The sequence below is a fragment of the Acomys russatus genome, chromosome 7 (assembly GCF_903995435.1).
Source record: "Acomys russatus chromosome 7, mAcoRus1.1, whole genome shotgun sequence".
Taxonomy (NCBI): Eukaryota; Metazoa; Chordata; class Mammalia; order Rodentia; family Muridae; genus Acomys; species Acomys russatus.
This window is the reverse complement of record NC_067143.1, coordinates 35,702,593-35,728,520: the sequence shown is the minus strand read 5'-3', so window position 1 is coordinate 35,728,520 and position 25,928 is coordinate 35,702,593. Positions and strand designations below refer to the sequence as shown.

Below are 25,928 nucleotides of genomic sequence, written 5' to 3'. Positions count from 1 at the left end.
CAGGAGGAAAAGGCACAGATGCCTTTTAATCATCAGCCAACCACTATGCTAGACTCCACTTGTAATCTCACTGAATTCTTAACAACAAACCTGTTTGGAAGGTTAGCAAATGAAGAGATTTCAGTGTCACAGCACAGGTCTCTGTTAACACCACTTGATCTAGCACTGAGGCAGCTGGGCAGGACCACAACTGGGAGGCCCACCTTGGCCACACGAAGAGACTGTTCACATTTAAAACCATCACAAGGGGGGCTGGTTGGGTGGCTGGCTGTCTTGTTAAGTGCAAGCCTTTCTAAGCTCAGGGCAGGTGCTGGTCACATGGTGACCTCTTTTTTTTTCTTCTTTCAAGACAGGCTTTCTCTGTGTAGCCTTGGCTGTCCTGGACTTGCTTGGTAGACCAGGTTGGTGTCAAACTCACAGAGATCTTCCTGCCTCTGCCTCCCGGGTGCTGGAATTAAAGGTGTGTGTCACCATGCTCAGCTGATGCCCTATTCTTTTGTCATCTTGCTCCAGAAGGCAGCCCGAGTGGCCTGAAGAAAACTGGTGCTGGTATCACAGAAGCTTCCCAGCTCCTAGTGTCCAGAAGGGAGATGGTTTCCCTCGAATGGTTTTGATTTCTGTCTGTGGTAGTGGCACAGGCTCCTGATTAATGCTTTGGCTGAGGTATTTTGGGAACATTTGGGTTGGGAAGAAAATTTTGTGTTGCTTTATGAGTTATCTTTCATGCAATGTTTTTTTTTTTTTTTTTTAAAAACTATTTATTTATTTGCCATTTATTTGTCTATATTTGGCATGCTGGGGATTGAACCTAGGGCTACAAGCTACGCAAACAGTCAACTGCTGGGCCACATCCCTAGCCACAGACACTAACTTTTAAATGCATTTATAAAGATAAATGAAAATGCTTAAGTTAAGAATAATACTACAGCCAGGTGTGGTAGAGCATGCCTTTAATCCTAACACTTGGGAGGCAGAGGCAGGTGGATCACTGTGAGTTTGAGGCCAGCCTGGTCTACAAAGTGAGTCCAAGATAACTAAGGCTACACAGAGAAACTCTGTCTTGAAAAACCAAACCCCCAAAACAAAAACAAAGAACCCTACTACTCTACTTGTTTATTCGGGGAGGGGTGCGTGTGCCACGGTGTGCGTGTGTGGAGGTCAGAGGGTAGCTTTCTAGAATGGTTCTTGCACCATGCGGGGCCTGGGGATCAAACTCAGCTTGTCAGGTTTGGTGGCAAAGCGCCTTTACCCTCTGCCATCTTGCGAACTCTAACTGCTGTGTTTTATAAGAGAGTATTGTGTCTAGATTGAGACTCATTGGTGGCTTTACTATTGATCTAAACTGTCTAAAACAGTGTTGAGACAGGCCATGAGAGATTCCCACTTTCTTCCTCTCACCCCATGGGTTTTCTGAAACTTCACCCTGTTTAGACACCCTGGGGTGCCCAGTTGTAGTTAGACACACCTGTGGTTCCCAGTTCTCTTGGGGTCTTGGGCAATTGTGGCAACAGTAGCAATGGTACCATGATAAGGGTTCCAAACTAAGAGTTTGCCACTTAGTAGCTGTGACCTTGGATAAGTCATTTATAATTTGCAAATGAGTGATTGTGCACACGAGGTACAACCTTGGAGCAGCCTCTTAGGTAATCAAAAGCACTTTCAGTGTTTATGTATGTGTGTGCTGGAGAAATGGCTCAGTGGTTAAGAGCACCTGTTACGCTTACATAGGACCCTGGTTCAGTTCCCAGCACCTACATGCCTGCTAAGAACTGTAGTGAAAGTTTTGGTTTCTTTAAAAACTCCATTATGTTATATATTAACAGGTTTTGTTTTAATCCCAAGTGTGGGATATGGAACTGCTTTTAGTTTGTCCACAGCTGAATTAGCCTCATGTGGCTTGGAGAGGTGTGTGGTCTTTGCCAGCTGGTAACGGCCTTGTGGGGTTTGAGAGGGGCGTGGTCTTTGCCAGGTGCAGTTAGTAGGATTCTAGAGCTCTAGAGAGGGTATAAAATATCAGAGCCCAGAGAGAGGAGGATGCTTCGGGAGATGGCTGGAGGAGGAGGAGGAGGAGGAAGGCTGCTGGTTCACTGGACTGCTGGATATTCTGACAACTGAGATTGGTATTGCCCCAAAGAATCCTATGGCCCTAACCAGCCAGAAGTAGCTACAGAGTACTCTGCCTCCTCTCCCCACTAGCCATCTTTTTCTCCTACCTAGTGTTATGGGTTGGTGGAAGGGAGGTAGAAATATAAGAAACCCCCATTGAGCCAGGCATGGTGCGAACACCTGCAATCCAGCACTGGGGAGGCAGAGGCAGGCAGATCTCTGAGTTTGAGGCCAGCCTAGTCTATAAAGCTAGTCCAGGACAGCCAGAAATACAAGAGAAACCCTGTCTCGGAAACAAAACAAAACAAACAAACATAAACAAACACCCCCCCCCCCCTCGACAGGGTCTCTCTGTGTTAACCTTGGCTGCCCTGGACTCACTTTGTAGACTAGGCTGGCCTCGAACTCATAGCAATCCGTCTGCCTCTGCCTCCCAAGCGCTGGGATTAAAGGTATGTACCACCATGCCTGGCAACTAAAGTCTTTTAAAATGTTTGTGTAATATACATATATTTTATTTTTTATTTTCCTGGGGATTAAACCCTGATACTGGTACTTTCTGAGTATGTGTTCTATATTTCTAAGAGTCTCTCCTCCTCAGAATTAATTCTAACACTGTGCATAGAGAGATATTCTTGTAGTATTATTTAATGGTTGGAAACATTTATAAAATGACATAAATGCCAATAAAAGTGAACAACTTCTTGGTGGATTCTTTATGTAACTTAAAAGTCTTTAGAAACTACATAACAACATGGAAAATAGTCATACATTTTTGAAAAATGTTGAATGATTTTCTTTAATGTTTATTCTATGTTCAAAACTAAACAACGCAAAGGACAAGACCAGGGCTGGAGAGATGGCTCAGCAGTTAAGAGCACTATCTGGTCTTCCAGAGGTCCTGAATTCAATTCTCAGCAACCACATGGTGGCTCACAACCATCCATACCCTCTACTGCCCTCTTCTGGCATGCAGGTGTACATGCAGATAGAGCACTCACACAAAAGACAAGACCAAAGAGACCTGTGCTAGAGACACACTTGTGGCTCTCAGACTTTAAGACTCCGATGTAATGGCTGAAGAAGAGACTTCATGTGAGCTGAAAAGAGGGTTTGTTGTTTTTAGAGTTAAAGTCTAAAGGGCCAACATAGAAGTTACAATAGCAAGGCGCAGTGCTGTACACCTGGGGCCCCAATGCATTGGAGGCAGAGGCAGGAAGGTCATGTGTTTGAGGCCAGTCTAGAGCCTGGGATTTGCAGAGATTCTGTTGTTCAGTCAGTCAATCAGTCAATCATGGTATCAAGGCACTGCACTTAAAATTAACATTCAAAATTGGAGTAATACAGTGTGCTGGCTGGTTTTATGTCAATTTGACACAGGTTATAATCATTTTGGAAGAGAGAACCTCAATTGAGAAAATGCCCACACCAGATTAGCCCCTGGGCAAGTCTATGGTGCTTTTTTTTTTTTTTTTTTTTTTTGATTGATGATAGATATGAGGGGGCCCAGCTCACTGTGGGTGGTGCTACCCTTGGGATGGTGGTCCTGGGTGCTCTGAGAAAGCCATAAGTAACAAGCCAGTAAGCAGCACCCCTAGATGGCCTCTGCCTCAGCTCCTGCTTCCAGGTTCCTGCTCTGAGTTCTTGCCCTGACTCCTCTCAATGATGGTGAAGTAAACACTTTCCTCCCTGAGTTGTTTTTGGTTATACCTCATCACAGCAGTGGAAGCCAGACTAAGATGCACAGAACCCTACTTTCCCCAAATCTGATCTTTTCTATTCTCAGAAACAACACGTTGCGGAACAGCTGACTCAAAGGTGGTTGGAAGCAGTGCCTGCGTTTTCCTCTCTTTCTGTTCTGGCTTTTGCCTTTGCTCATCTGGTCACCAAATCATGGCTGGCTTTTCTAGCTGTGGTTTTTAGTGCCATGCCTAGTATTCTATCTTATGCAGGAAACTTGTAAATGTAGGCATTAGTCAGGACTGTTTTATAGTGGTTGGAGGGCAGAGACAAAAGATTGTAGGAGATCAATCACCTAAGCCAGTCCCGGCGTTTATTTTTGGTTTAATCTAGTCACTTCAGAGAGAAGGAAGAGCGGACCACCTATGGGACCCGTCACTGGCTCAGACAAATGAGCCCACAGTCCACCCTATGGATTGGCATCATATCAAGCAAAGAATAAGTACTTTTTCTTTGTCTATTGTGTGCTGTTTCTGGCTTCAGCTGTTGTTATGAGACTTGTTCCTGTTAATGAGAACCAAGTTAGAAGGTCCCCTGAGAGCTGGGGTTGCCAGCAGCTGCTTGTCAGAAGGATCTTATTCAGCCCCACCCACTTTGATTCCTGAGGCAGGATCTTGCAACCTAACCGTGGTGTATGTAGGCCAGGCTGGCCTTGAACTCACAGAGATCCACCTGCTTCTGCTTCCGAAGTTAGGCATCAGAAGCATGGGCCAACATGCCTGGCCATCCATATCCTTTTTAGCAGTAAAATATTAGAAAGAAAAGAATGTGACATGTGTCCTTTGGCTACAGTTCTTTCCATCCTGGCAGCTACCGTTCTTTCCCAGACTGTTGTGGTTGTGATTTTTTGGGCCTCAGCAAAGGTGTAGTTTGAATTCTGTAGCCCTGGCAGATTGGTAGCTAACTCAGTTACCATGGCAGCTCTTCTGGGAAACTTGCTGCCTCTGTTCTACCTGTGTCTGTGCCGGCATGGTGGCGCTCACCTTTAATCCCAGCACTCGGGAGGCAGAGTTCAAGGCCAGCCTATCTACAAATCGAGTCCAGGACAGTCAAGGCTACACAGAGAAACCCTGTTTTGAAAAACCAAAAACAAAACAAACAAAATGATGATGATAATGTCGATGATGATAATACTGCCTCTGCCTCCCTAATGCTGGGATTAAAGCCACTCGGTGGTGGCGCACGCCTTTAATCCCAGTACTTGAGAGGCAGAGGCAGGCAGATCGCTGTGAGTTCGAGGCCAGTTTGGTCTACAAAGCAAGTCCAGGATAGTCAAGGCTACACAAAGAAACCCTGTCTCAAAGCCTCCCCCCCCCCCAATTAATAATTTAAAAACCCCTGAGTTACTGTTCTATAGCATTTAAAGGAAAAAGGGAGAATTGATTGATTGATTTATGTCTATGAATGCTGCATGTATGTATGTGCACCACTTATGTACCCCGTGTCCATGGAGGTCAGAAAGGGGTTTTAGAGCCTCTGAACTTCCATGTGGGTATTAGGAATAGAACCCAGGTCCCCTGGAAGAGCAGCCAGTGCTCTTAACTGCTTAGCCATCTCTCCACTTCTGTCTTTTTAGTTTTGAGGAGGCATTGAGTATTGAACTTAGGGCCTAGAGGCCGCTGGGGAAATACTGTGCCATCAAACTGCATCCCTATCCCTCTTTGGCTCTTAATGTAAACTTCTATGGGTACAGTCACAATGGGTTCCTAAAGTCTTGAGTACTCTGGAAGCTGAGGCAGGAGGATTGCTTAATTTCAAGAACTGAAGCTAGCAGGACTCTGGACTCCAAGGAAAAAACCCAACGAAAACAACAAAATAAAAGTTCTTGTACTGCCGGGCGTGGTGGCGCATGCCTTTAATCCCAGCACTCGGGAGGCAGAGGCAGGCGGATCGCTGTGAGTTCGAGGCCAGCCTGGTCTACAAAGTGAGTCCAGGATGGCCAAGGCTACACAGAGAAACCCTGTCTCGAAAAACCAAAAAAAAAAAAAAAAAAAAAAAATAAAAGTTCTTGTACTGATACATTTTATAAATGTCTTATTTTTACTTTAGCCTGCTGTATTGTGAGTTTTTGTTTTGTTTTGTTTTGTTTGTTTGTTTTTGTTTTTGTTTTTGAGACAGAGTTTCTCTGTGTAGCCTTGCCTGTCCTGGACTCACTTTGTAGTCCAGGCTGGCCTTGAACTCACAAAGATCTGCCTGACTCTGCCTCTGAAATGTTGGGATTAAAGGTGTGTACCACCTAGTTTTTTAAAAAAAAATTATTACTTTGGTTGAACAGATCAGCAGCATCTATTGTTTTGGATTTTTCCTCCCAGCGTGGAGTGGAGTATAAGCATAATGCTGGCCTTCATAACTTGAGTGGAATGACTTCAAGCTATGAGTTCTTACTCCAAGTTCATAAAGTGAATGAAAGTTGTGAGGTTATATATAAAATATAAATATACGAGCATTTGGAATGTGTGCTCTATATCTTTCCTCAGTCAAAAGACTCTGGCAAAAAGTGGTTAAAAGGCCATTAAGATGCCTCAGTGGATGAAAGTGCTGGTTACCAAGTGTTGACGACCTGTGGAAGGAGGGAACAGACTCCAGCAAGCTGTTTCATGACATCCACACATGTGCCATGTGTGGCAAGGGCTGCTTACACACAGACACTTTATCTATATTTATTTTAAGTGTTAAAACATTTAAAAGAGGTTAAAAACCCATTACTGTAAACAATGCTAGTTATCTACATTTCTGTTAGGAAATAGATACAGCTAAACCCTTTGTCTTCTATTCCCTTCACTCTTGAGATCAGCATTCAGTAGAAAAAGTAGTTTCTAGTTCCCTTTGCATGTAGCCATCTCTTTCTGTCTCTAAGAAGCCACTTAAGAATTCATTATTCTACCAAAAATAAAAAATAAGCAAAAGGGAAAAAGGAAAGGGAGCGCAGGGGGAGGGAGGAGAGAGCCTTTTATTTATATCTTCCTTAGGAGTTTTGTCCTTCTGGTATTTTTAGCTGACTGACTATTAAAAGCAACCTTAGTGCCTGAGCCTAGAAAGTCACCACCCTGAAAAGACCACCAGTGACAAATGTAAGCAGTTGAGACGGTGGCTTCAGTTGCACATGGTTTTTCTTGGCCTTGCAGGTGGAGGCTAAGGTTTGTGGCACAGCCTCACGCTAGTGGCGAAGGTGGCGTTCTCCCCAGCGTATGGTGTCCCCAGTGTATGGCCCGGGCTCACTGGACTGAGCTGGGAGCGTGGCCTGTGGAGTGTGTTGGGGAGCGTTGTTACGTCTGGCTCAGGAGCATAGAAACGAGCATCTGTGAGGTATTCCTGACCCCGTTTGCTCTTGTGCAGGTGGATGGAGGCATGCCTAGGGGAGGACCTGCCGCCCACCACGGAGCTAGAGGAGGGGCTTCGGAACGGCGTCTACCTTGCCAAACTGGGCAACTTCTTCTCTCCCAAAGTGGTGTCACTGAAAAAAATCTATGATCGAGAGCAGACCAGATACAAGGTGAGTTCTTTGCTTGGTGCCTAGATTAGGGTTAGCACACTTGTTCTGTACAATATCTGTTGAGAAATACGTGCAAGGTGTGTGCTTGGTCCAAACAAAGTACCACCCTTAAAACGTATGTGGGCAGTGTGGAGTAAATACATCAGGAAATGGCATCAGCTGTGCATTTCTGGTAGGATGCTCTGTCAGGGCTATTCATCTAGAATTTCTTAGCCTGGATGATTTTTTTTTTTGTTTCATTCTTAGAAAGTAGAGGAAGTAACTGGGGGAATTACCATTGTCACACTGGAACTAGGCACTGAAGTGTAGCTATAGCGACTTTGGGAAAATTCCCCCTGTAATACTGGAGTTCAAGATACAATGCGAAAGAGCCTTAATTTCAGAATGCTTAGGTAAGGGAATGGACGGAGGCCGTGGCCCAGGCCCTGAAAGGGACACTTGAGATGTTGAGAAGAGGACCAGAGTCCCCGTTTCTAGAGCTCCTAGCAGGAACTTGCTGTCTGAAAGGCAGTTGAGGGATATATAGCCAGAGTGTCAGGGGTTGACTTTCAGGACTGAGCCAAAAGCCGCATGAGTGAAAGCTGCAGACTGTGAAAATGCTTTCATGTTTTATGTTTAAATTCAGCTCAAGAAGGTAGAGGTCCTCAGCCAGAGTCACTAATGTGTTAATTGTCTGAAATGACATAAATCAAAGCAGGAAAGATTTACTCTGGCCCATAGCTCCCTGAGTATACTCTGTCATTTTGCTCCAGTCTTTCTTGGCTGTGGTGACCATCATAGCACAGAACAAAGCTTATAAGGACTCACCTCACAGTGACTGAGAAGTGGGAGCAAATGGGGCAGGAGACTGAAAGAGGAAAGGGAGGGCAGAGAAGGGAGAAGACAGGCGTCTTCAGAGATGTGTCACCAGGACCCACTCCCTCAACTAAAACTACTTCAACTGCTTTTTTTTTTTTCCCCCCCCCCCCCCCCCTTTTGAGATCAGAGTTTTTTTCCTGCATTGCCCTGTCCTGGAACTCATTGTATAGACCGGACTGGCCTTGAACTCAGAGCTCCGCCTGCCTCTGCCTCCTGAGGGCTGGGATTAAAGGCGTGCGCCACCGTTGCTTGGCAACTTCTTTTTTAAGACAAGGTCTTGATATGTAGCCCTGGCTATCCTAAACTCGCTCTGTAGACCAGGCTGGCCTTAAACTTATAGATGTAACCACCCGCCTCTGTCTCCCGAGTGCTGGGATTAAAGGTGCACATTAGCATATCAGACTAGAAACGTCTTAAAAAGGAAAGATTTAATACTTTGAATTGTAAATAAACAGTTATGCTAAAGATGTCTTTAGTGCTATCCCCCATTCTCCTTCTCTCCTTGGATCTCACCTGTGTATTCCTGGCTAGCCCAGAGCTTGCTATATAGATCAAGTTGGCCTGGAGCTCACAGAGAGTTTCCTGCCTCTGCCTCCCAAGAATGGAGTTAAAGGTGTGTGCTGCCACGCCCAGCACGGAGATGCCCTGTAGACAGAACAGTGCCACGTTAATGCAGAGGAGAGGTTTTCTTGCTTGACGTAGGGTCTCACTTTGTAATTGTGGCAGGCCTGGAACTTGTGACAATTTTGCTTCTACCTCCTGAGTGGTGCATGTGCATGCCATCATTTGCAACTGTATATAAATTAAAAAAAATGATTTGCAGCAGCAACTTCTTAAAAATCCCTATTTGTATGTCCCTTTGTGGCTGGGCATGGTGGCACATGCCTTTATCCTAGCATTTGGGGAGCAGAGGAAAGTGAAGTGGACCTCTGAGTTTGAGGTCAGCCTGGTCAACAAGGAGAGTTGCAGAACAGACAAGGCTACATAGAGAAACCTTATCTCAAAAAAAAGAAAAAAAAAAAGAAAGAAAGAAAGAAAGAAAAACCAAACAAACAAAATGCGTATCTCTTTTGAAACACAGCATTGTTTTAGCAGATGCGCATTTGCAGAGGTTTACCTCTGAATATATTGCGAAAGCCTTGACTGATGTGTTGTGTAATCTGTCCCTTCTGACTCTCTGCCCAAGCACCACGCTAACTCCCGTGGTGTATGTGGGCACCGTCTCATACAGCTCACACAGCTGCACAAAGTAGCTGTGATAGTTGAGGCACCTCAGACTAGTACAAGGGCGAACGACTTCTGTCACCATAGATGTCCAAGCCCGAGAACTGCATCTCAGATAATGTGATTCCAGAGGCCGCACTGTAAAGCACGCAGGTGAGGGCGGTTCTCCAGACTGTTTCTAAGGGAGAGAGGGAGATTGGAGCTCTTGGTACTGAGGCGGGCGTGCAGTGACGTCTAGAGGCAGGGTTGTTACACGAAGAGTTCTGTGGTGTTTGCCAGCAGCACCTCATGCGCTTGTGCCCCTTCCAGGCTACGGGCCTGCACTTCAGACACACGGACAACGTGATCCAGTGGCTCAACGCCATGGACGAGATCGGATTGCCCAAGGTAACTCACCTGCCGTTCGTGTTGCTGCTGGTTTTGACATAACAATTCTCATTCAATCTGTAAAATTATTTTCCAAACCAACCAACCATCTCTCCATCCTTCCTTCTGTCCTTCCTTCCCTGCTTTTGTCCCTCACTCCCTTTACACTGCTCTTTGTTGGTTTTTAGAATAGTTGCTCAAGCTGAAGCTGTAGCCTACCTAGGCTGGCTTTGAACTCAAAATCCCCGTGCCTCAACTTGTAGAGTACTGGCTTTGTTTATAGGTACATAACAACATACTGGTTAAGTTTTCCCTCCTCCTCCGTAGATAAGGTCCTTTTCAGTCTGATTCAGGAAAGGAATATTATTCTTTTTCTATTGTATTTGTTCTTTTTCCTTATATATGCTTCGCCTTACCCTAGAGAAATCTAATGTGATAGTTATTTTTCCTACATCAGTTGGAGGTTTACATTGCTGTTTGTGCTTTTGTTTTGTAATTGGGGTGCTGGAGATCAAACCCAGGGTGTTGACTTGCTAGGCAAGTGCTCTGCCAACTGAGCTAGTGACATGTCCGGCTTGGTCTTTGGATAAGATCTTACTCTGTAGCTCAGCCTGACTCTAATGATTTTCCTGGCTAAGCCTTCTGAGTGCTGAGATAGCAGGCATCTATCCAGCCTGCCTTTATACCCACCTAGTGTACATTAAAGTGGTTTTTCTTTGATGAGCTTTATGTAATATGGACTCATCATTTTAAAGTGCACAGCTGTAGTTTTTACTTATACACAATATAATTATATTAAAAGTCTGACCCTAGCAAAACCAAGCAACTATTTTAAAGATGTCACCTTCTAGCTCCAGAATTTACAAATCTACAGGCAGTACGCAAGTTTTTTCACACTTTAGTTGTTGAGGCAATGTAATGAGGTGTGTGTGTGGTGGCTGTGGCTTTAACATGAGAGTGTGCATCCTGAGTGTCTTGTTCAGTTTATTTTGTGATGACCTTAGTAAGTTGTCATCTCTTGCCTTCTCAGCTGTACCTCTGCTTTCACAGACATGGGTTTGTTTTTGTGTCTCTGTCTCTGTCTGTCTGTCTCTGTCTCTCTCTCTCTCTGCCTCTCTCTCTGTCTCTATCTGTCTGTCTGTCTCCCCCTCCCCCCCTCAAATATAGTCCTGGTTGGTCTGGGACTCACCATGTAGTCCAGGCTGGCCCCAAACTCTGCCTGTCTTCTGCATTCACAGTGCTAGATTTAAAGACATGCACCACGAAGCTCAGTGAGACAAGACAGGCCTGCCTCCCACCTGCCCTCTGGACTTTCTTCCCTCCCTCTGCCCCTCCCTCCCTCTCTTCTTCCTTCCTTTCTGTTTCTGACATACTTCTGGGAATGTATTACCCCTCCAACAATTAAAAAAGACACAAGAAGATGTTTTCATCAGTGCTTATGACAGAAAAAAAAAAAAAACTGGAGCAGACTTCATATTCCTTCAGTAGTGGTTCTAATCATGTTAAACCTGAAAATACTGCCAGTAAAGATTGCCTTTGAGAGGCCAGAGAAATTGCTCACCACTTCTGAGCACTGGCTGCTCGTCCATAGAACATGGGTTTAGTTCTCGGCACCCACACCCCACCTGTAGCTCCAAGTCCAGGAGCTCTGCTGCCCTCTTCTGGCCTCCACAATTGCCAGGCCTATACCTGGCATGCAGACAAAACATTCATGCATAAAAATTTAAAAATTGTCTTTGATATTAAGTAAGGGGAGGGACAGTAGCTTAAGGTTACAAACGCTTGTTTCCAGCAAAGATGAGATCACTGTTTTTTTGTGCAAAAATAAAGTAGGTGAGCTTATGAAAAATTGGTAAGGAAATACTTTTCATTACTCTGATGGGATTATTTTCTTTATGGGTTTTATTTTCTTTATAATTCCCTGTGGAGCCCAGGTTTTTTGTAACTGAAGAAAGAATAGAGATAGAAATGAGATCTAGAGTGTCATAAAGTGACTAAAGTCACGTGGTAATCAGTCTTTGATGCCCAGCACAGTGCTAAGCACATCCTTAGGCATGGCTCTGTTGAGCTGACTAAATCCAGATCTGAGTCTTTGTAAGAGGCCCGCTTTTGTCCTCACTTCCTCAGAGTACAGTGCTGAAGTGCTCCACTTTGTGAAGAGTGTGCTTGAGATTTCAGTCCCACAAATGTCAGGAAATGCATTGCACCAAGTTGCTATGGTTACCTGGCCCTTCTGTGCACCTAAGCCTTCTATTCCCGTTTTCTAGAACATAAAATGCACCCTAGTATAAAATCCTGCCTTTCATATAGTGTTGTCATCGTGGGCAGTGGTAATTTACCTCCTTTGAATGGATTTAGAGTGTGTTTATGTTTGCTGTTAGTAGGGGTCTTGTTTTGTTTTGTGGTGGCAATAGAGACGAACCTGGGCCGTCATGCGTGCTAGACAAGTGCTTTGCTCTGTGCTATGTCCTCAGCCTTCATTGGTCTTTATTTTGAGACCGTCTCACTAAGTTTTCCAGACTTCACTGGGTACTGTGGTGCATGCCTGTAATCCCAGCACTCGGGAAGGCAAAGGCACGAGGATCTTTGTGAGTTTGAGGTCAGCCTGGTCTTAAAAAAATGTTTTCCAGGCTTCCCTTCAACTTACTATGCATCCCAGCAAGCCTTGAAGTTAGGATGCTTCTGACTTAGCCTCAGAAATTTGGAGATAGCATGCACTCTTCATCCAGTCCTCCCAAACTTCCTTCACTTACCAGAAATGTCTCTCGTCCATCCACCACCACCACCACAACCTTCCAGACTGCCTCTCCAGCTCCCATGTCCTCACTAGCCAGCGCTGCCTGTCTCCTGTCTCCTGGGTGCTCTCCACGCTGCCTTTCATCCTTTGCTCCAAAGCTAGGGCACATCTTTGTCCTACTTGCCAAGTCCACACTTGTCTGGCTTTGGACATGATAGCCATCTTCTTCCCTCGCTCTCTTGCAAGCACCAGTATTCCTGCGATTCCCCCTGAGGATCTTTTACTGAGGCCTTATCTATCTTAGTAAAAGTTATTTTTTTTTCCAGATTCTTCCAACCAGTCCATTCAGTCTGCTTCTTTGATTTCTTCCTAGATTTTTTACCCAGAAACCACAGACATCTATGACCGGAAGAACATGCCAAGATGCATCTACTGTATCCACGCTCTCAGGTAACCAGGGCTTCTTGCTAAAATAAGTCACTTAAGGATAACTTCTCAGTCGAGTGTGTATCTTTTTTGTCCAGGGTGTAAGAATGAAAGAGGTTTTGCTTCAACTTTGGGGTTTTCCAAATGGAATAGAAGGCTATTATCCTTACAGAAACACCTGTGTTGTTTTTAGGGAGCAAAGAGAAGTGATTTGTTTATTCTCATAATACATTATTGTTGCAGAAACATGGTATAATCTTTCATCTTTTATCTGATGTCTCTCATAACTGCATCTTAATCAGGGTGTGGTGCCCTTCATTTAGTTTTCTAGGCCTCTGCCATTGTTACTTGTTCATTCATTAAGTAATTTTTATACCAACACAAATATGATAGGAAGGAAAGTATAATTTTATGGAAAAATGACTTAATTTCAAGTTCCCACTTCTTAGACTCAGCCCGGTACTGACTTAGCAGGAAACAGTGCTGTGTGTACGGAGCGGGAGGGGGAGAGGAGGGTGCATAGTACAGTTGGGAATGGTGGGATAATGTTTTATTGGACTTGCTTCACGGCTGTAGGACTAACGGAAAAGGTTGGGGCAGAAGGGATGTGAAGGTGAGATTTGTTTGCTCAAATTCCTCTTGCTATATGCCCTCATGCATGCATGCTTAATCAATGCTAATTTTATGAGTGAAAGTGTATAGCATGTGTCTATAAGAAGCCTGTTGTCTCAAGTTGAGTCCATGACCTCACACATGCTACACGTACCTTCTGCCACTGAGCTGCCCCGTCTCTGGGGTTTTGATGAGACTTAGGCTGGACTCATCATTGTGAGTGTTTGGAAGAGCGACTACAGCTGGCTAGTACACCTTCTGTGTGAAGAGCCTAATGAGTTCCAATGCACGTATCTGGACTAATCCTCAGCATTGTGACTGTCTGTGGTGGAGGCCTTGTGAAGGTCATGCCTACAAAGGCCTTCTGAGCTTGGCAGGTGTGGAGGTGGGGGTCTGTCCAGAGAGGTGCTGCCGAGGCCCTGAGTAATTAACAGCCTCTTCTACGTACTGTCAAGAGTTGCTAACTTAGCTCAGGAATGACACTGAATGAGAGGAGAGAAACCATAGATCGCAAGTCAGAACTCTCTGCTCTGTGCTTTCTAAGCATAGGCTGCATAAGCAAGAGAAATGGAGAACAATAGTGGGTTTCCACCCTTTGTCCTGATGTGTCATTAGAAAGGGGCTCTGGACCCCTGCTGCATCAGAGGCTGCCCAAGGAGCAGAATGGAATTGTGCAAACTTGGAGTTAGAAGGATCAGGAGTTCCAGGGGCTCCTCGGCTACATAGTGAGTTCTAGGCCAGCCAGGACTGCAAAGTGAGATCTCCCACCCCAATGCAAATTGAAATAAAACCCCACCAATTTTGGTGTTAAATAAGCCCACCAACCCTCGCCTTATATTAAGAAAAATTAAACCCCCCCCCCCCACACACACATGTGAAAATTGAGTTTGGGTTAGTATGACTTCATTTGTTGGCAAAAACTGGTAAGTTACCTGAGATTATCTTGAGTATTTATCTTCAGTGTATGGCTGTTTGGAAGATACCACAGTTTATAGATGTGTGCAAACCTGGATTACTCTGTTGCACTTTTTAAAAAACTTATTTATTTTATGTGCATGATGTTTGTGTAAGGGTGTCAGATCTTGGAGTTACAGACAGTTGTAAGCTTCCTTTTGGGTGCTAGGAATTGAACACAGGTCCCCTGGAACAGTCAGTGCTCTTAACTGCTGAGCCATCTCTCTAGACCCCAACTCCCAACCCACACCCCTGGTTGCACTTTTTTGTTTGTTTGTTTGTTTTTTGTTTTTTTGAGACAGGGTTTCTCTGTGTAGCCTTGGCTGTCCTGAACTTGCTATGTAGACCAGGCTCCTGATTGCACTTTTTAAAAATACTTAAATAATTTTATTTGCAGCTAGATGTGGTGGCGCATGCCTGCAACCCCAGCACTCAGGGAGTCAGAGGCAGGAGGATCACTGTGAGTTCAAGGCCAGCCTGGTCTACAGAGTGAATCCAGGACAGCCAAGGCTACACAGCGAAGCCCTGTCTGGAAAACAAAACAAAACAAAAAATCATTTTATTTTGCATGTGCACAGGTATGCATGTCAAGGTCAGAGGACACCTCACAGGAGTCAGTTCTTCCACCATGTGGATCCTGAGGGTCAACCTTGGGTCAGCAGGGTTGATGGCAAGATGCCAGGGCAACGTACCAGCTCCTTCTGATATTTTTGTTGGTTTGTTCTACGTCTTGCTGAGTCAGTGTCTATAAAGTGCATGTCTGATTTCTTCTAATTCATTGATTTTGAACCCCACAGTTTTATGGACATTTATCTCTGAAAGACTGGCTGCTGAGATTTGTTGTCCTGCCCTTCATAGAGCTTGGAGTCTAGAATCTCCCCCCCCCCCCAAGACAAGGCTTCTCTATGTAGCCTTGGCTGCCCTGGACTCACTTTGTAGACCAGGCTGGCCTCAAACTCACAAAGATCCTTCTGCCTCTGCCTCCCCAGTGCTGGGATTAAAGGCGTGCGCCACCATACCCGGCTTACAGTCTTTTTATTCTCTAAAAAACAAAGATACATAACATGCACTGCATTTTAAACTCTTAGTTAGCCTGATCTAAGCCTCTCTGTCAGTAATAGGAGCTCACCGAAGCACAGTTTGCTTTGCTGTCTGAGTCGTTTTCGTGAGACTTGTTCAGGTATCTTCCTACCTAAAACTTACAAGTGAGAAGACCTCACCAGTGCCAACAGAATATCAGCTATATTAACATTAACATCTAATTACATTAACTTTGTGCCACAACTGGGACTTGAATTGGAATCTGAGGGGAATCTTTCATTGTATTGTGCCACTCATTGTGACAAAAAGCACACAGAGGTAGACACTGCCACCGCCAGCTCACTTCAGTGCTCTTCGCGGGTTTGCCCTTCCCGTGAGAGCAGCAGTACCGCAGCAGGAGGCCTCACTCTGCACCTTGGTGTCTTCTAGTTTGTACCTGTTCAAACTGGGCCTGGCTCCTCAGATTCAGGACCTGTATGGGAAGGTCGACTTCACAGGTAAGGACTCGCAGAGCCTCGTGCAGTCGGGAACCGCCCGGAAAGTTCAAAACTTGTCTTAAAGGAGACAGGCTTGGAAAGTACTCTGCAAGGCAGACGTGGGAGCATAAATAAATGGCCTGTTTTCGTGTGGAGAAAGAGCAGGGCCTGGGAATGGCCAACGCTGCTCTGTTTTCGTGTGGAGAAAGAGCAGGGCCTGGGAATGGCCAATGCTGCTCTGTTTTCGTGTGGAGAAAGAGCAGGGCCTGGGAATGGCCAACGCTGCTCTTTCATTGTGATGTGGGGGACTGGTGAATTTAGTGTTCTTGTATGTGTTTTTGTATGTGTGCGTCGGTTATTTGAGAATAGTAACACCTACGTCATAAAATGTTAGTTTGTGGTGCTAACATTAAATGTGTACATGTTGTGAAAAAAGTTTTTTTAACTAGTACCTCTTGGGGAAGAACTAAGGGACAGGAGTGGAGTGCGAGGTGACTCAGAAACAACAGCTTAGTTATCTTAAAAGTTTAAATTTTCCTGGTCCACATTTCTTGTGTATTGTAAGTACAGTAAAATACCTTATAGAGAGAGGCTTTGGGGACTGGAAATCCAGAGTCAGACAACCCGTTGGCTTGGCTGCTGGGGAGAGAATACTAGCAGATGGTCTGGTGGGAGCACACACAACAGAGACTGGACTCTAAGACTAGAGCCAGAAAACTGCGGGGGTCCAAGCTTTCTCCAACAGCCAGTTGTGAGAAGTAAAGGTTCTGTCAGAATAACCTTACTCCTTTCCAAGAACAGGGTCTTCAGTGACCTAGGGACCTCCCACTAGACCCGCCTCTCACAGCCCCACAGTGTGGACTGAGCTCTAACATGGATGCTGTGGGATAAGCCACGTTCCAAGCCCTAACATTTTGTGCGTTTGCTATAGTCAGGTGCTTGAAGAGATTGGGCCTGAGGAGAGAGTGGACAGTGGTAGCATTGGTCAGGAGTTAGGTTCAACTCTCTCAACTGGTGATTATTTTGTCGGCCTTGGAGTTTAAAATTCGTAATAAAGCTTTTATCTATAATATTTTTCCTTCCAGGAAACTCATTCACTAGACTCAGGGGAAAGGCCAAAGCTTGCTTTATCATTTGGCTTTCTGCCTTAGAAAGAAAACTGAGTAGCAGCTAGTGATTTGGATTATAAAGACAGAGATAACGGACTGTGACTCAGCCACTGAGTTCCCTTTAGAGCCTCTGTTCATGCATAGATTTCTGTAGGAAATACTGTAAGTAGCAGTTCTTAAAAGCTGTGTCCCCTAGGTCTCCTTGTCGTATAGTTATGTTTGATGCTCTTGACCATAGTAGTAAGCTGATGTTACTGATGACTTGTCTGGCAGGTACTGTGCTAAGTGCTTTCATACAGTATTAATCATTAATTAGAGGCAGGGGCCTCTATTTATCCCATTTCATAGTTGGAAGAATCTGAGTCTTCTAAGTTAGGAGAAGGCGCTTCCCTGTGTGACTGGGTCTCCATCCTTTCCTGCAGAGGAAGAGATCAACAACATGAAGATTGAGCTGGAGAAGTACGGGATCCAGATGCCTGCCTTCAGCAAGATCGGCGGCATCCTGGCCAATGAGCTCTCGGTGGATGAAGCTGCTCGTAAGGATGGAGCTTTTCTGGGCTGAAATGGGCTTTACTCAGTGGCTGGTGATACGCTGGGGTTCTGGGCACGAGCAGCTCTGCTAGCAAGCTTTCATCTGTAGATAGTTTTGGACCTGCTCTAGTCCATGCTGTGGTCATTTGGAAATAGATGATCACTTTTTCTTAAAGACATTTAAGAAGTGAGTCTAAAATTTTGGTCCCTTTTTGGGATCTTTTTGTAAACAGTATTTAGTACGTAGTTACGGGTGGACATTTTCCCACAGCAGAGACACCTGGCTAGGTAATATTATGGGTATGCAAGCTGAACTGAAAATCCCAATGGGTTCCAGGTGGAGCTGCCTGCTCTGCACAAAGGAAGAGATGGCAGGCGGAGGGCCAGGCTGCTCCTCCAGCCCTGCTTGCTCTTGTTCTCTGGGAAAGGAGTCTCTGTATCGGCTGGCCTGTGTGGTGTACACCTGTTACCACCTATAAGCTCCGTGTGCCGTGTCCTGATTTTGTTGTTTGTTTGTTTCTCTTTAGTACATGCTGCTGTTATTGCTATTAATGAAGCTATTGACCATAGAGTTCCAGCCGACACGTTTACAGCCCTGAAGAACCCCAATGCCATGCTTGTCAATCTGGAAGAAGCCTTGGCTTCCACCTACCAGGATATTCTTTACCAGGCCAAGCAGGACAAGATGGCAAATGCTAAAAACAGGGTAAAAATGCAGCAGTATCTTCTAAATTGACTTATACTCTTCCATATTTGGTAAATCTGCATTTTAAAAGCTATTTTCTTTGGATGTAATTTTATGTGCAGTACAGTTTGCCCATTTTGTGTGTACAGTTGAGTTCTGATAGATATGTATATGCTTATTTAACTGTCATGCCAAGAGCTCCCACTGCCTGTGTGCCATCAAGTCCACTTTCCCACTCCAGCTCTTGGCAGCTACCAGTCTGTTTTCCCTTTCTTATTTTTTCGAGACAGAGTTTCTTTGTGCAGCTATGACTGTCCTTGAACTCACTCTGTAGACCAGACTGCCCTTGACCTCAGAGCTCTGCCTGCCTCTGCCTCCTCAGTTAAAAGGCATGAGCTACCATGTGCAGCTCTCGGTCTCTTCTCTATCACTTCTTACCTAGAATTTCTCATAAGTGGAATTGCTTAGTGCATAGTCTTCTGGCATTGAACTTTTTTTTGTGTGTGTGGGGGGAGTCCATTTCACGCTTTATGTGGCCATTTAAAGTAAATTTGAATGGTTTTCTTTTTAGCTATGATCTCTAAATATTAATATTATTGTTGTGTGTGGAATGATTCCGTTAGTGATTGTAGCCACCCTTGACACACAGATGAGGCTCTCTCAGAACAAAACAGCTGCTTGCCATTGACCCCAGCACCTGGGAGGCAGAGGCAGATGGGTCTCTGTGAGTTTGAGCCCAGCCCTGGCCTATATAGTGAGTTCCAGGCCAGCCAGAGCTTCATAGTGAGTCTCTCTCAGGGCTGGTGAGAAGCCTGAGGACCTCGTTCAGTCACTAGAACCCACGTGATGGTGAAAGGAGAGAGCTAACAAGTCTATAGAGTTGTTCTCTGGCTGCCACGTGCTCACACTACACCCACCCGTTCATCATCCGCGTATACAACAATAAACGAACAAGACTCTACGCACATTTATTTAGCCCTTGGAGTCAGTGACTGAGAAGTCTTGATTTGTTGAGAGGTCTTCAGATGGCAAATTGAAGGTCTGTGCCTGTTTTTTGTGGAGCAGGGATTTTAAGGCCCAGAGTAGGTGCTGGGAAGGCTTTCAGGCAGGCCACAAGGCTCCTAGCCTGCACCTGCACAAGCCCTCCTCTCAGGCAGGGATGCCGGCTCAGCCGCTGCCCTTAGTAGGCAGGGTGGTTCCTCCTGTGCTTCCTTCCGGCTCAGGTGTGTGTGTGTGTGTGTGTGTAGGTGTAGTCATGTAACTGTCACAGAAGATCTGAACTGCATACCTCGACTTGCTCTTGGTTTGTCATGGGGGTGGGGGAGGGGAGGAGAACATACATATGTCTCCCTTCCCTGGGCTCTTCAGAGAACTGGGCTGATCTCTACCCTTTTTACCCATCTTCAGACGGAAAATTCTGACAGAGAAAGGGATGTTTACGAGGAGCTGCTCACACAAGCTGAAATCCAAGGGAATGTGAACAAAGTCAATAGTAAGTATGGCCCTGAGTTAGACACCCAGGGAGGTAGGGGAGCAGAGTGGGCACTGAGCTGCTTGCTTATGGTGTGGCTGGGGCTGCTCACTGGGTTGTTTGAGAGTCTGTGCTTCCTACAATCTGTGCCTGTTTCTGGTATTGTCCCTGGCAGGTTTTCACTCATGGACCTGTATAGCTTCTGGGATGGTCCTTTTGGTGACAGCTTTATTCTTTTACCCTGTTACAAATGTAAAAATTATTTTCTGCGTGCGCGTGCACACACACACACACACACACACACACACACACACACTTTTTGAGACAGAGTCAGTAAGATACCTCAGCAGGTAAAAAGTGCTTGCTGCTATGCTGGGTGATTTATTTGAGTGTGATCCCTGCAACTCACATGGTGGAAGAAGAGAGAGCTGGTTGTCTTCAGACCTCCACAGTCACTCACACACATGCACACAAATAAATAAATGAGTATTTTGTACAAATAATATTTTATAAAAAGAATTATTGGGACTGGCAAATGGCTCAGCAGGTAAAGAAGTTTGCTGACAAATCTGGTGATCTTAGTTCAGTTCCCACCGAAGACCCACATGGTGGAAGGAGAAAACCAGTCCAGCAAGCTGTCCTACACAAGCACCCCTCCCACTAAACACAACAATGTAACTAAAATTTAAAAAAAAAATAAAGAGCCACATAACCAATAAATGAGATAGGTCCTGTCTACGTTTTCTCATATCCTTCAAAGTATGCATTTAATTAAAACTGAGAATGTAGCCTTTTGTTTTTGTTTGTTTGTTCCGTTTTGTTTCAAGATTGGGTTTCTCTTGTGTAACCGACCTGGTTGTTCTGGATTCACTTTGTAGAACAAGCTGGCTGGCCTTGAACTCACAGAGATCCTTCTGCCTCTGCCTCCCAAGTGCTGGGATTAAAGGCATATACAACCATGCCCTGCTAGAGATTCTAACTTTTTTTTTTTTCTTCGAGACAGGGTTTTTCTGTGCTGCCTTGCTTGGTCTGGACTCACTCTGCAGACCAGGCTGGCCTCGAACTCACAGTGAACCGCCTCCCAAGTGCTGGGATTAAAGGCGTCTGCCACCGTGCCCAGCAACTTTTTTTTTTTTTTGTAAACATGTGCGGTATTCACTTTTGATAATAGTTTCTCTGGGTTGTCTTTGCATTTTGTTCCCCTCTGCTGAAGAAGCTGCGCCGGGTCACTAACATGCCAGACAGTGTGGCAGGTGAACCCAGCAGAGTCCTTGTGCAGTGTTTCAGGAGTGCAGCTCTCTCGAGGGGCCCAGTTGTTTGATCTATCCCCGATGCATTCAGTTCAATTCATGACTTACAAAGACTTTACTTCTAAAATGTTCCAGCCTGAGATTTGTCCTCTTGTTCTCTGTGTTTCCCCCTTTCTCTCCCCTCTCCCCACTTTCCTTTTCTATGCTGGGTATAGAACCCAGGGCCTTTGCATGCTAAGCACACCTCTGCCACTAAGCTGCTGGCCCATCCCCATCCCCTGGCAATGGTGTGTCAAGCAAGAGTCAAATGCCACGGAGGAAGCGGTTGAAGGAACTTCGGCTCTTAGTGAGATGTCTGCTATCACAGTAGGCAGAGTTGGGTGGATTCAGTGTGAACTCCAGAGTGGGAACTTAAAGATTTTTTTTTTTTTAAATAAACAAAATTGTCCAAAGCTGTAAACTGTCATGGAAGGACCTTTCTTCTGCTTGTGTTTCGCAGTTTGGAAGCATCATTAGGAATGTTGCCATTTTGAGGATTGTAGGCATTGCATGGGTGGGTTTGGTGGGTTTATCTTGGGGCTAAGCTGTCCACAGCTGGAAGCTGTTAAATATGCCCGGGGTGTGGCAGGGGTCTGTAGACCAGGAACGGTGTGCTTGGAGACTCTCCGCTCAACGGCTTTCAGGGCCTCTGGCTCTTGAGCTTCTGAGCCATGGTGGAGCCAGGACCAGGCTGTTGTGCTCTTGTCAGCTGGTTTTACACCTTTGCTTTCCCATCAGCACTTTCTGCACTGGCCAACATCAGCCTGGCTTTAGAGCAGGGCTGTGCACTGGCCCTGCTCAAGGCTCTGCAGTCTCCAGCTCTGGGCCTCCGAGGGCTGCAGACCCAGAACAGTGACTGGTACATGAAGCAGCTCCAGAGCGACCAGCAGCAGAAGAGACAGGTGGGCATGCTGGGTGGGGCTGTGGGCTGCCGGGCCTCTGCTGTCTGTGCGCTCCCCCAGGTGTTCAGTCCACACATCCATGCTGTCCCCCAGAGGTCCGGCCCTCGCTTCCATGCTCCACCCTCAGGCGTTTCCATGGTCATTCCTGAATACAGCTATTTTCTTCATACAGTTTGGGCTGGTGGTATTTTTAGTCTGGACAGAGTGCACATTATCTAAGTCCCTATTTCACTTTGAGAACTGTGGACCCTCTTTTAAAATACACACCTCTCCATCACCCACTCCAGTTCTTCTCCCTGTAAGAAAAACCTTTGTGGGAAAACCTGAAGCTTTTCCAATCTTACTTCAGGAAGTTCTACTTTGAAAATGAGAAGCCCGGGCTGGAGAGATGGCTCAGAGGTTAAGGGCACTGACTGCTCTTCCAGAGGACCTGAGTACAATTCCCAGCAACCACATGGTGGCTCACAACCATTTATAATGAGATCTGGTGCCCTCTTCTGGCCTGTAAGGGTACATGCAGGCACAGCACTGTATTTAAAACAACAAATAAATAAACAAAGCCCACATTCCCAGTTTCCTCTGGCTGACATTGGAAAATACTTCGGGTGCTGCAAGGATGGGTCGTGTGGAGCTAGACTTGTAGGCCTTCTCCTGAGGAACAAACATACAGGAAAGACGTCTCTGTTGTTGTCTAAATAAAGACAAGTACACATTTTACAAGTTCCCAGAGTACATTGGTTTGAGTGAGCCACATTAATAATGCCCTTGTGAGTTTGTTCACAAGTAATCACTCATAGAACATTTCAGGACTTTACACACACACACGTGCGCGCACGCGCGCGCGCGCACACACACACGCACACACACACACACACACACACATGCACACACAGAGGTATATAGATAGATAGCCACTCTACCCTAGAGTTGGCAAGGGCTTTTGGCTCTAGTCAGTATGGCACATGAAGCCTGGAACTGTCACTTACATCTCTGATTCTCTGTCCCTTGTGACTGCTGTTAAGATGACTTTCAGGTCTAGAGGCCTATGCCCATCATCTCATCAGTGTTCTCTGCTTTTCCTAGAGTGGCCAGACTGACCCCTTGCAGAAGGAGGAGGTACAAGCCGGAGTGGACGCTGCCAACAGCGCTGCCCAGCAATACCAGCGAAGTAAGAGTCCCTCAGCTCCAAGCCATGGAAGTGTTCAGAGGGAGGAAAGTTGTGGTTTTATGTCATGAAAGGGTCTGAAGTTATGTCACCTGACACCTGAGCCTACTAGTCACAGTGAATAGCCAAGTAACTTTGGTGGCAATAGGGCTCTTCTGGTTTATAAGCAGCGCTGGAGTCCATGCAGACTCACTGTGGTTTATAAAGCCTTTGTGGGTAGTTAGGGAAGAGGCAGCACTTAAAGGGCAGTGAGTTTGAGACTGCGAAAGAGGAGAGGACAGTCCTGATTGTAGCAGCGAGGAGAAAAGGAGAGGGCAGAACGTGCCGCTGGGGAAAGGTGGGCGTAGGGCATGGCTGCTGTGGACTCTTGCACCGGTTTTGGGCAGAGCGTGAGATGCCGCTGGGAAGCTTTGACGGGCAGCCTCACCAGAGGCCTCCTGGGGAAGGAAGAACTGTTTCAGCACACATGATGAACAGTAAAGACAGACAGTGGAGGTGAAGAGGGAAAGCCACTGTTGTCTAGACCCACACTGGGTTTTATTGAGCAAGCACATGACAGGGAAGGGAGGGCAGAGGTGTAGGTGCTGGGTGACAGACAGTCCATGGCCCTGCTTCCTCTGTCCTCCACGGGGTGATTAAGCACAGTTAACTGTGCCCCCTCCCCCACACCATGCTCAGTCCTGCAGTGTGCCTGTGTTCCCAGGGCAGGCACTAGAAGCACCAGGTTTTTTCCCTTAAGACAGAGGAGACACGCAGGAGAACAAAAAGTTCAGTCCAGGACAAGAGCGGCCTTCCTCTTGAGTGCACTCAGCTGGAGGGCTTGAGCAATTCAGGGAGCAGCACTGAAAAAGGAGGCTGAGGGTCTGGCCTGTGGGGGCTGGAGTCTGCCCTGCTTAGAGGGCAGAAGCTCTAGGGAACCAAAGGTGCAGACAGCTCTCAAAGGAACTAGCTTTCAAAGCCTCGGGGTTTGGCCTCCTTGGGATGAGGAAGAGGAAGAGAGGAGGAACTGCCCCTAGCAGTGGGGCAGGATGTTTTCCTGGACTTGGCCCGCTATGTGAGTGCTGTGTTGTTGGCACAGTCTAGCACTTGCAGGACATAGGCATTGTCTACAACTGAAAAAGCTCTCATAGAAAGTGTGGCAGAGGGGACTGGAGAGATGGCTCGGAAGTTAAGAGCACTGGCTGCTCTTCTAGAGGTCCTGAGTTAATTCCCAGCAACAACATGGTGGTTCACAACCCATCTACAACAAGATCTGGTGCCCTCTTCTGGTGTGCAGGTATACATGCAGGGAAAACACCACATACAGAATAAGTAAATAAATCTTAAAAATGAAAAAAGAAAAAAAGAAAGTGTGGCAGCAGTGCCAGCCAGTAGCTAAGTAGGTACCCAGGCAGGGGTGGCTACTGTCGTGTAGGAAGCAGGTCCTTAATGCCTATAGCATGCATGGCAGAATCAGCGTGCAGGAAACTGAAGCACTGTATAAAGACATGTATGTAAACATATATGACTTACTCTTCTTCACCGATGGGGTCACCCTGGCCTCCTACAGCTGCTCCTCAACAACAGACCAGACAGTGCTAGCCTGGCATAGTCCAGCTTGAAATTAGGTGCCAGGTAAATCAGTCCCTTGCCTGAGACAGCACATCCTGCATGACAGCCGGCTGGCAGAGGGTCCCTGGCATAATGGGCTGCCAGTTGGATGTGCAGCCTCCCGTGCTGCCTGTGGGCTCTGCTTATACAAGTTAGGGGTGAGTCCTTGCTCATAGGCTACAGTCCAGTCCATAGGCTCAGAGTTGGGCAAACAAAGGTCCTTATGGTAGGTGACTTAAAATGTCTCCCAAGATCTTCAGCTCATCCACAGGCTTGGTGCAATCCTCACACCAACAAGAGGCCTGTGTCCACTGCCATGGCCTTTGCAGCTTGTCCTCAGCAGTAAAGCCGTCCTTGGCTTTCTGTATTCAGTGTGGGCTTAGCCTTGGGCCTGGCTCCATCACTGCCCAGCTAGATGCAGCTCTGCTCCTGTTGGGAGTCCATGTCTCTGCTGCTGCCATTGTGTCTCACTCTCACGACAGGGCTACCGCCCTGCCATCTTCAGTGAGGTGGTGGGTTTTCAGAGACAAGTTCCGCTTCAAGCACCATGACTGATACTATAGGTACAGAATAACTTTATTCTATATAAATTGGTACCTCCTGGCCACATTTGGTGGCCCATACTGTAATCACAGCAGATCCTAGGTTGAGGTTTTTTTGTTTTTGTTTTGTTTTGTTTTTTGGTAAATGGGAGTGTGGGGTTCTAGAAAGATGGTTCAGCAGGTCAAGTGTTTGTTGCTCAAACATGAGGACCAGGATTCTGATCCCCAGGGGTCATGACAGCTGCCTTGTGATCCCAGTGCATGGTAGGCAGGATGGGGAGCCAGGTTCAGCAAGAGACTCTGCCTTTGGTATATAAGATGGAGAGTGATCAGTGCACCCAACATCAATCTAAGGCCTCCACACATGTCCTGCCACATGCATCTACATACGTGAATGTGTATACACACATATATTCCACAAAACTTTTAAAGCAGGTTGTGAGGGATGGTGTTTGATGCTACACGCCCAGAGGTTTTGCTCTGTAGGGGGTCAGGTTTTGTCCCCAGAACTCCCATGGCAGTCTGCTGGCTTATTGTAACTCCAGGTCTAGGGCATCTGACACCCACTTCTGATCTCCATGGACACCAAGCACACATGCAGTACATATACA

At 46.1% G+C, this 25,928-nt stretch overlaps 1 protein-coding gene across 1 annotated transcript in view; it reads left to right on the top strand.

The window, feature by feature from the left end:
• Iqgap1 (IQ motif containing GTPase activating protein 1) overlaps positions 1–25,928 on the top strand; it is a 101,278-nt gene that overhangs the window by 27,836 nt on the left and 47,514 nt on the right. The window contains exons 3-11 of the mRNA XM_051148815.1: positions 7,183–7,339; positions 9,731–9,808; positions 12,898–12,974; positions 15,987–16,054; positions 17,565–17,678; positions 18,201–18,379; positions 19,766–19,850; positions 21,857–22,020; positions 23,104–23,188. Of these exons, the coding sequence (XP_051004772.1) occupies positions 7,183–7,339; positions 9,731–9,808; positions 12,898–12,974; positions 15,987–16,054; positions 17,565–17,678; positions 18,201–18,379; positions 19,766–19,850; positions 21,857–22,020; positions 23,104–23,188 (1,007 nt within the window). The remainder of the gene's footprint in view (positions 1–7,182; positions 7,340–9,730; positions 9,809–12,897; positions 12,975–15,986; positions 16,055–17,564; positions 17,679–18,200; positions 18,380–19,765; positions 19,851–21,856; positions 22,021–23,103; positions 23,189–25,928) is intronic.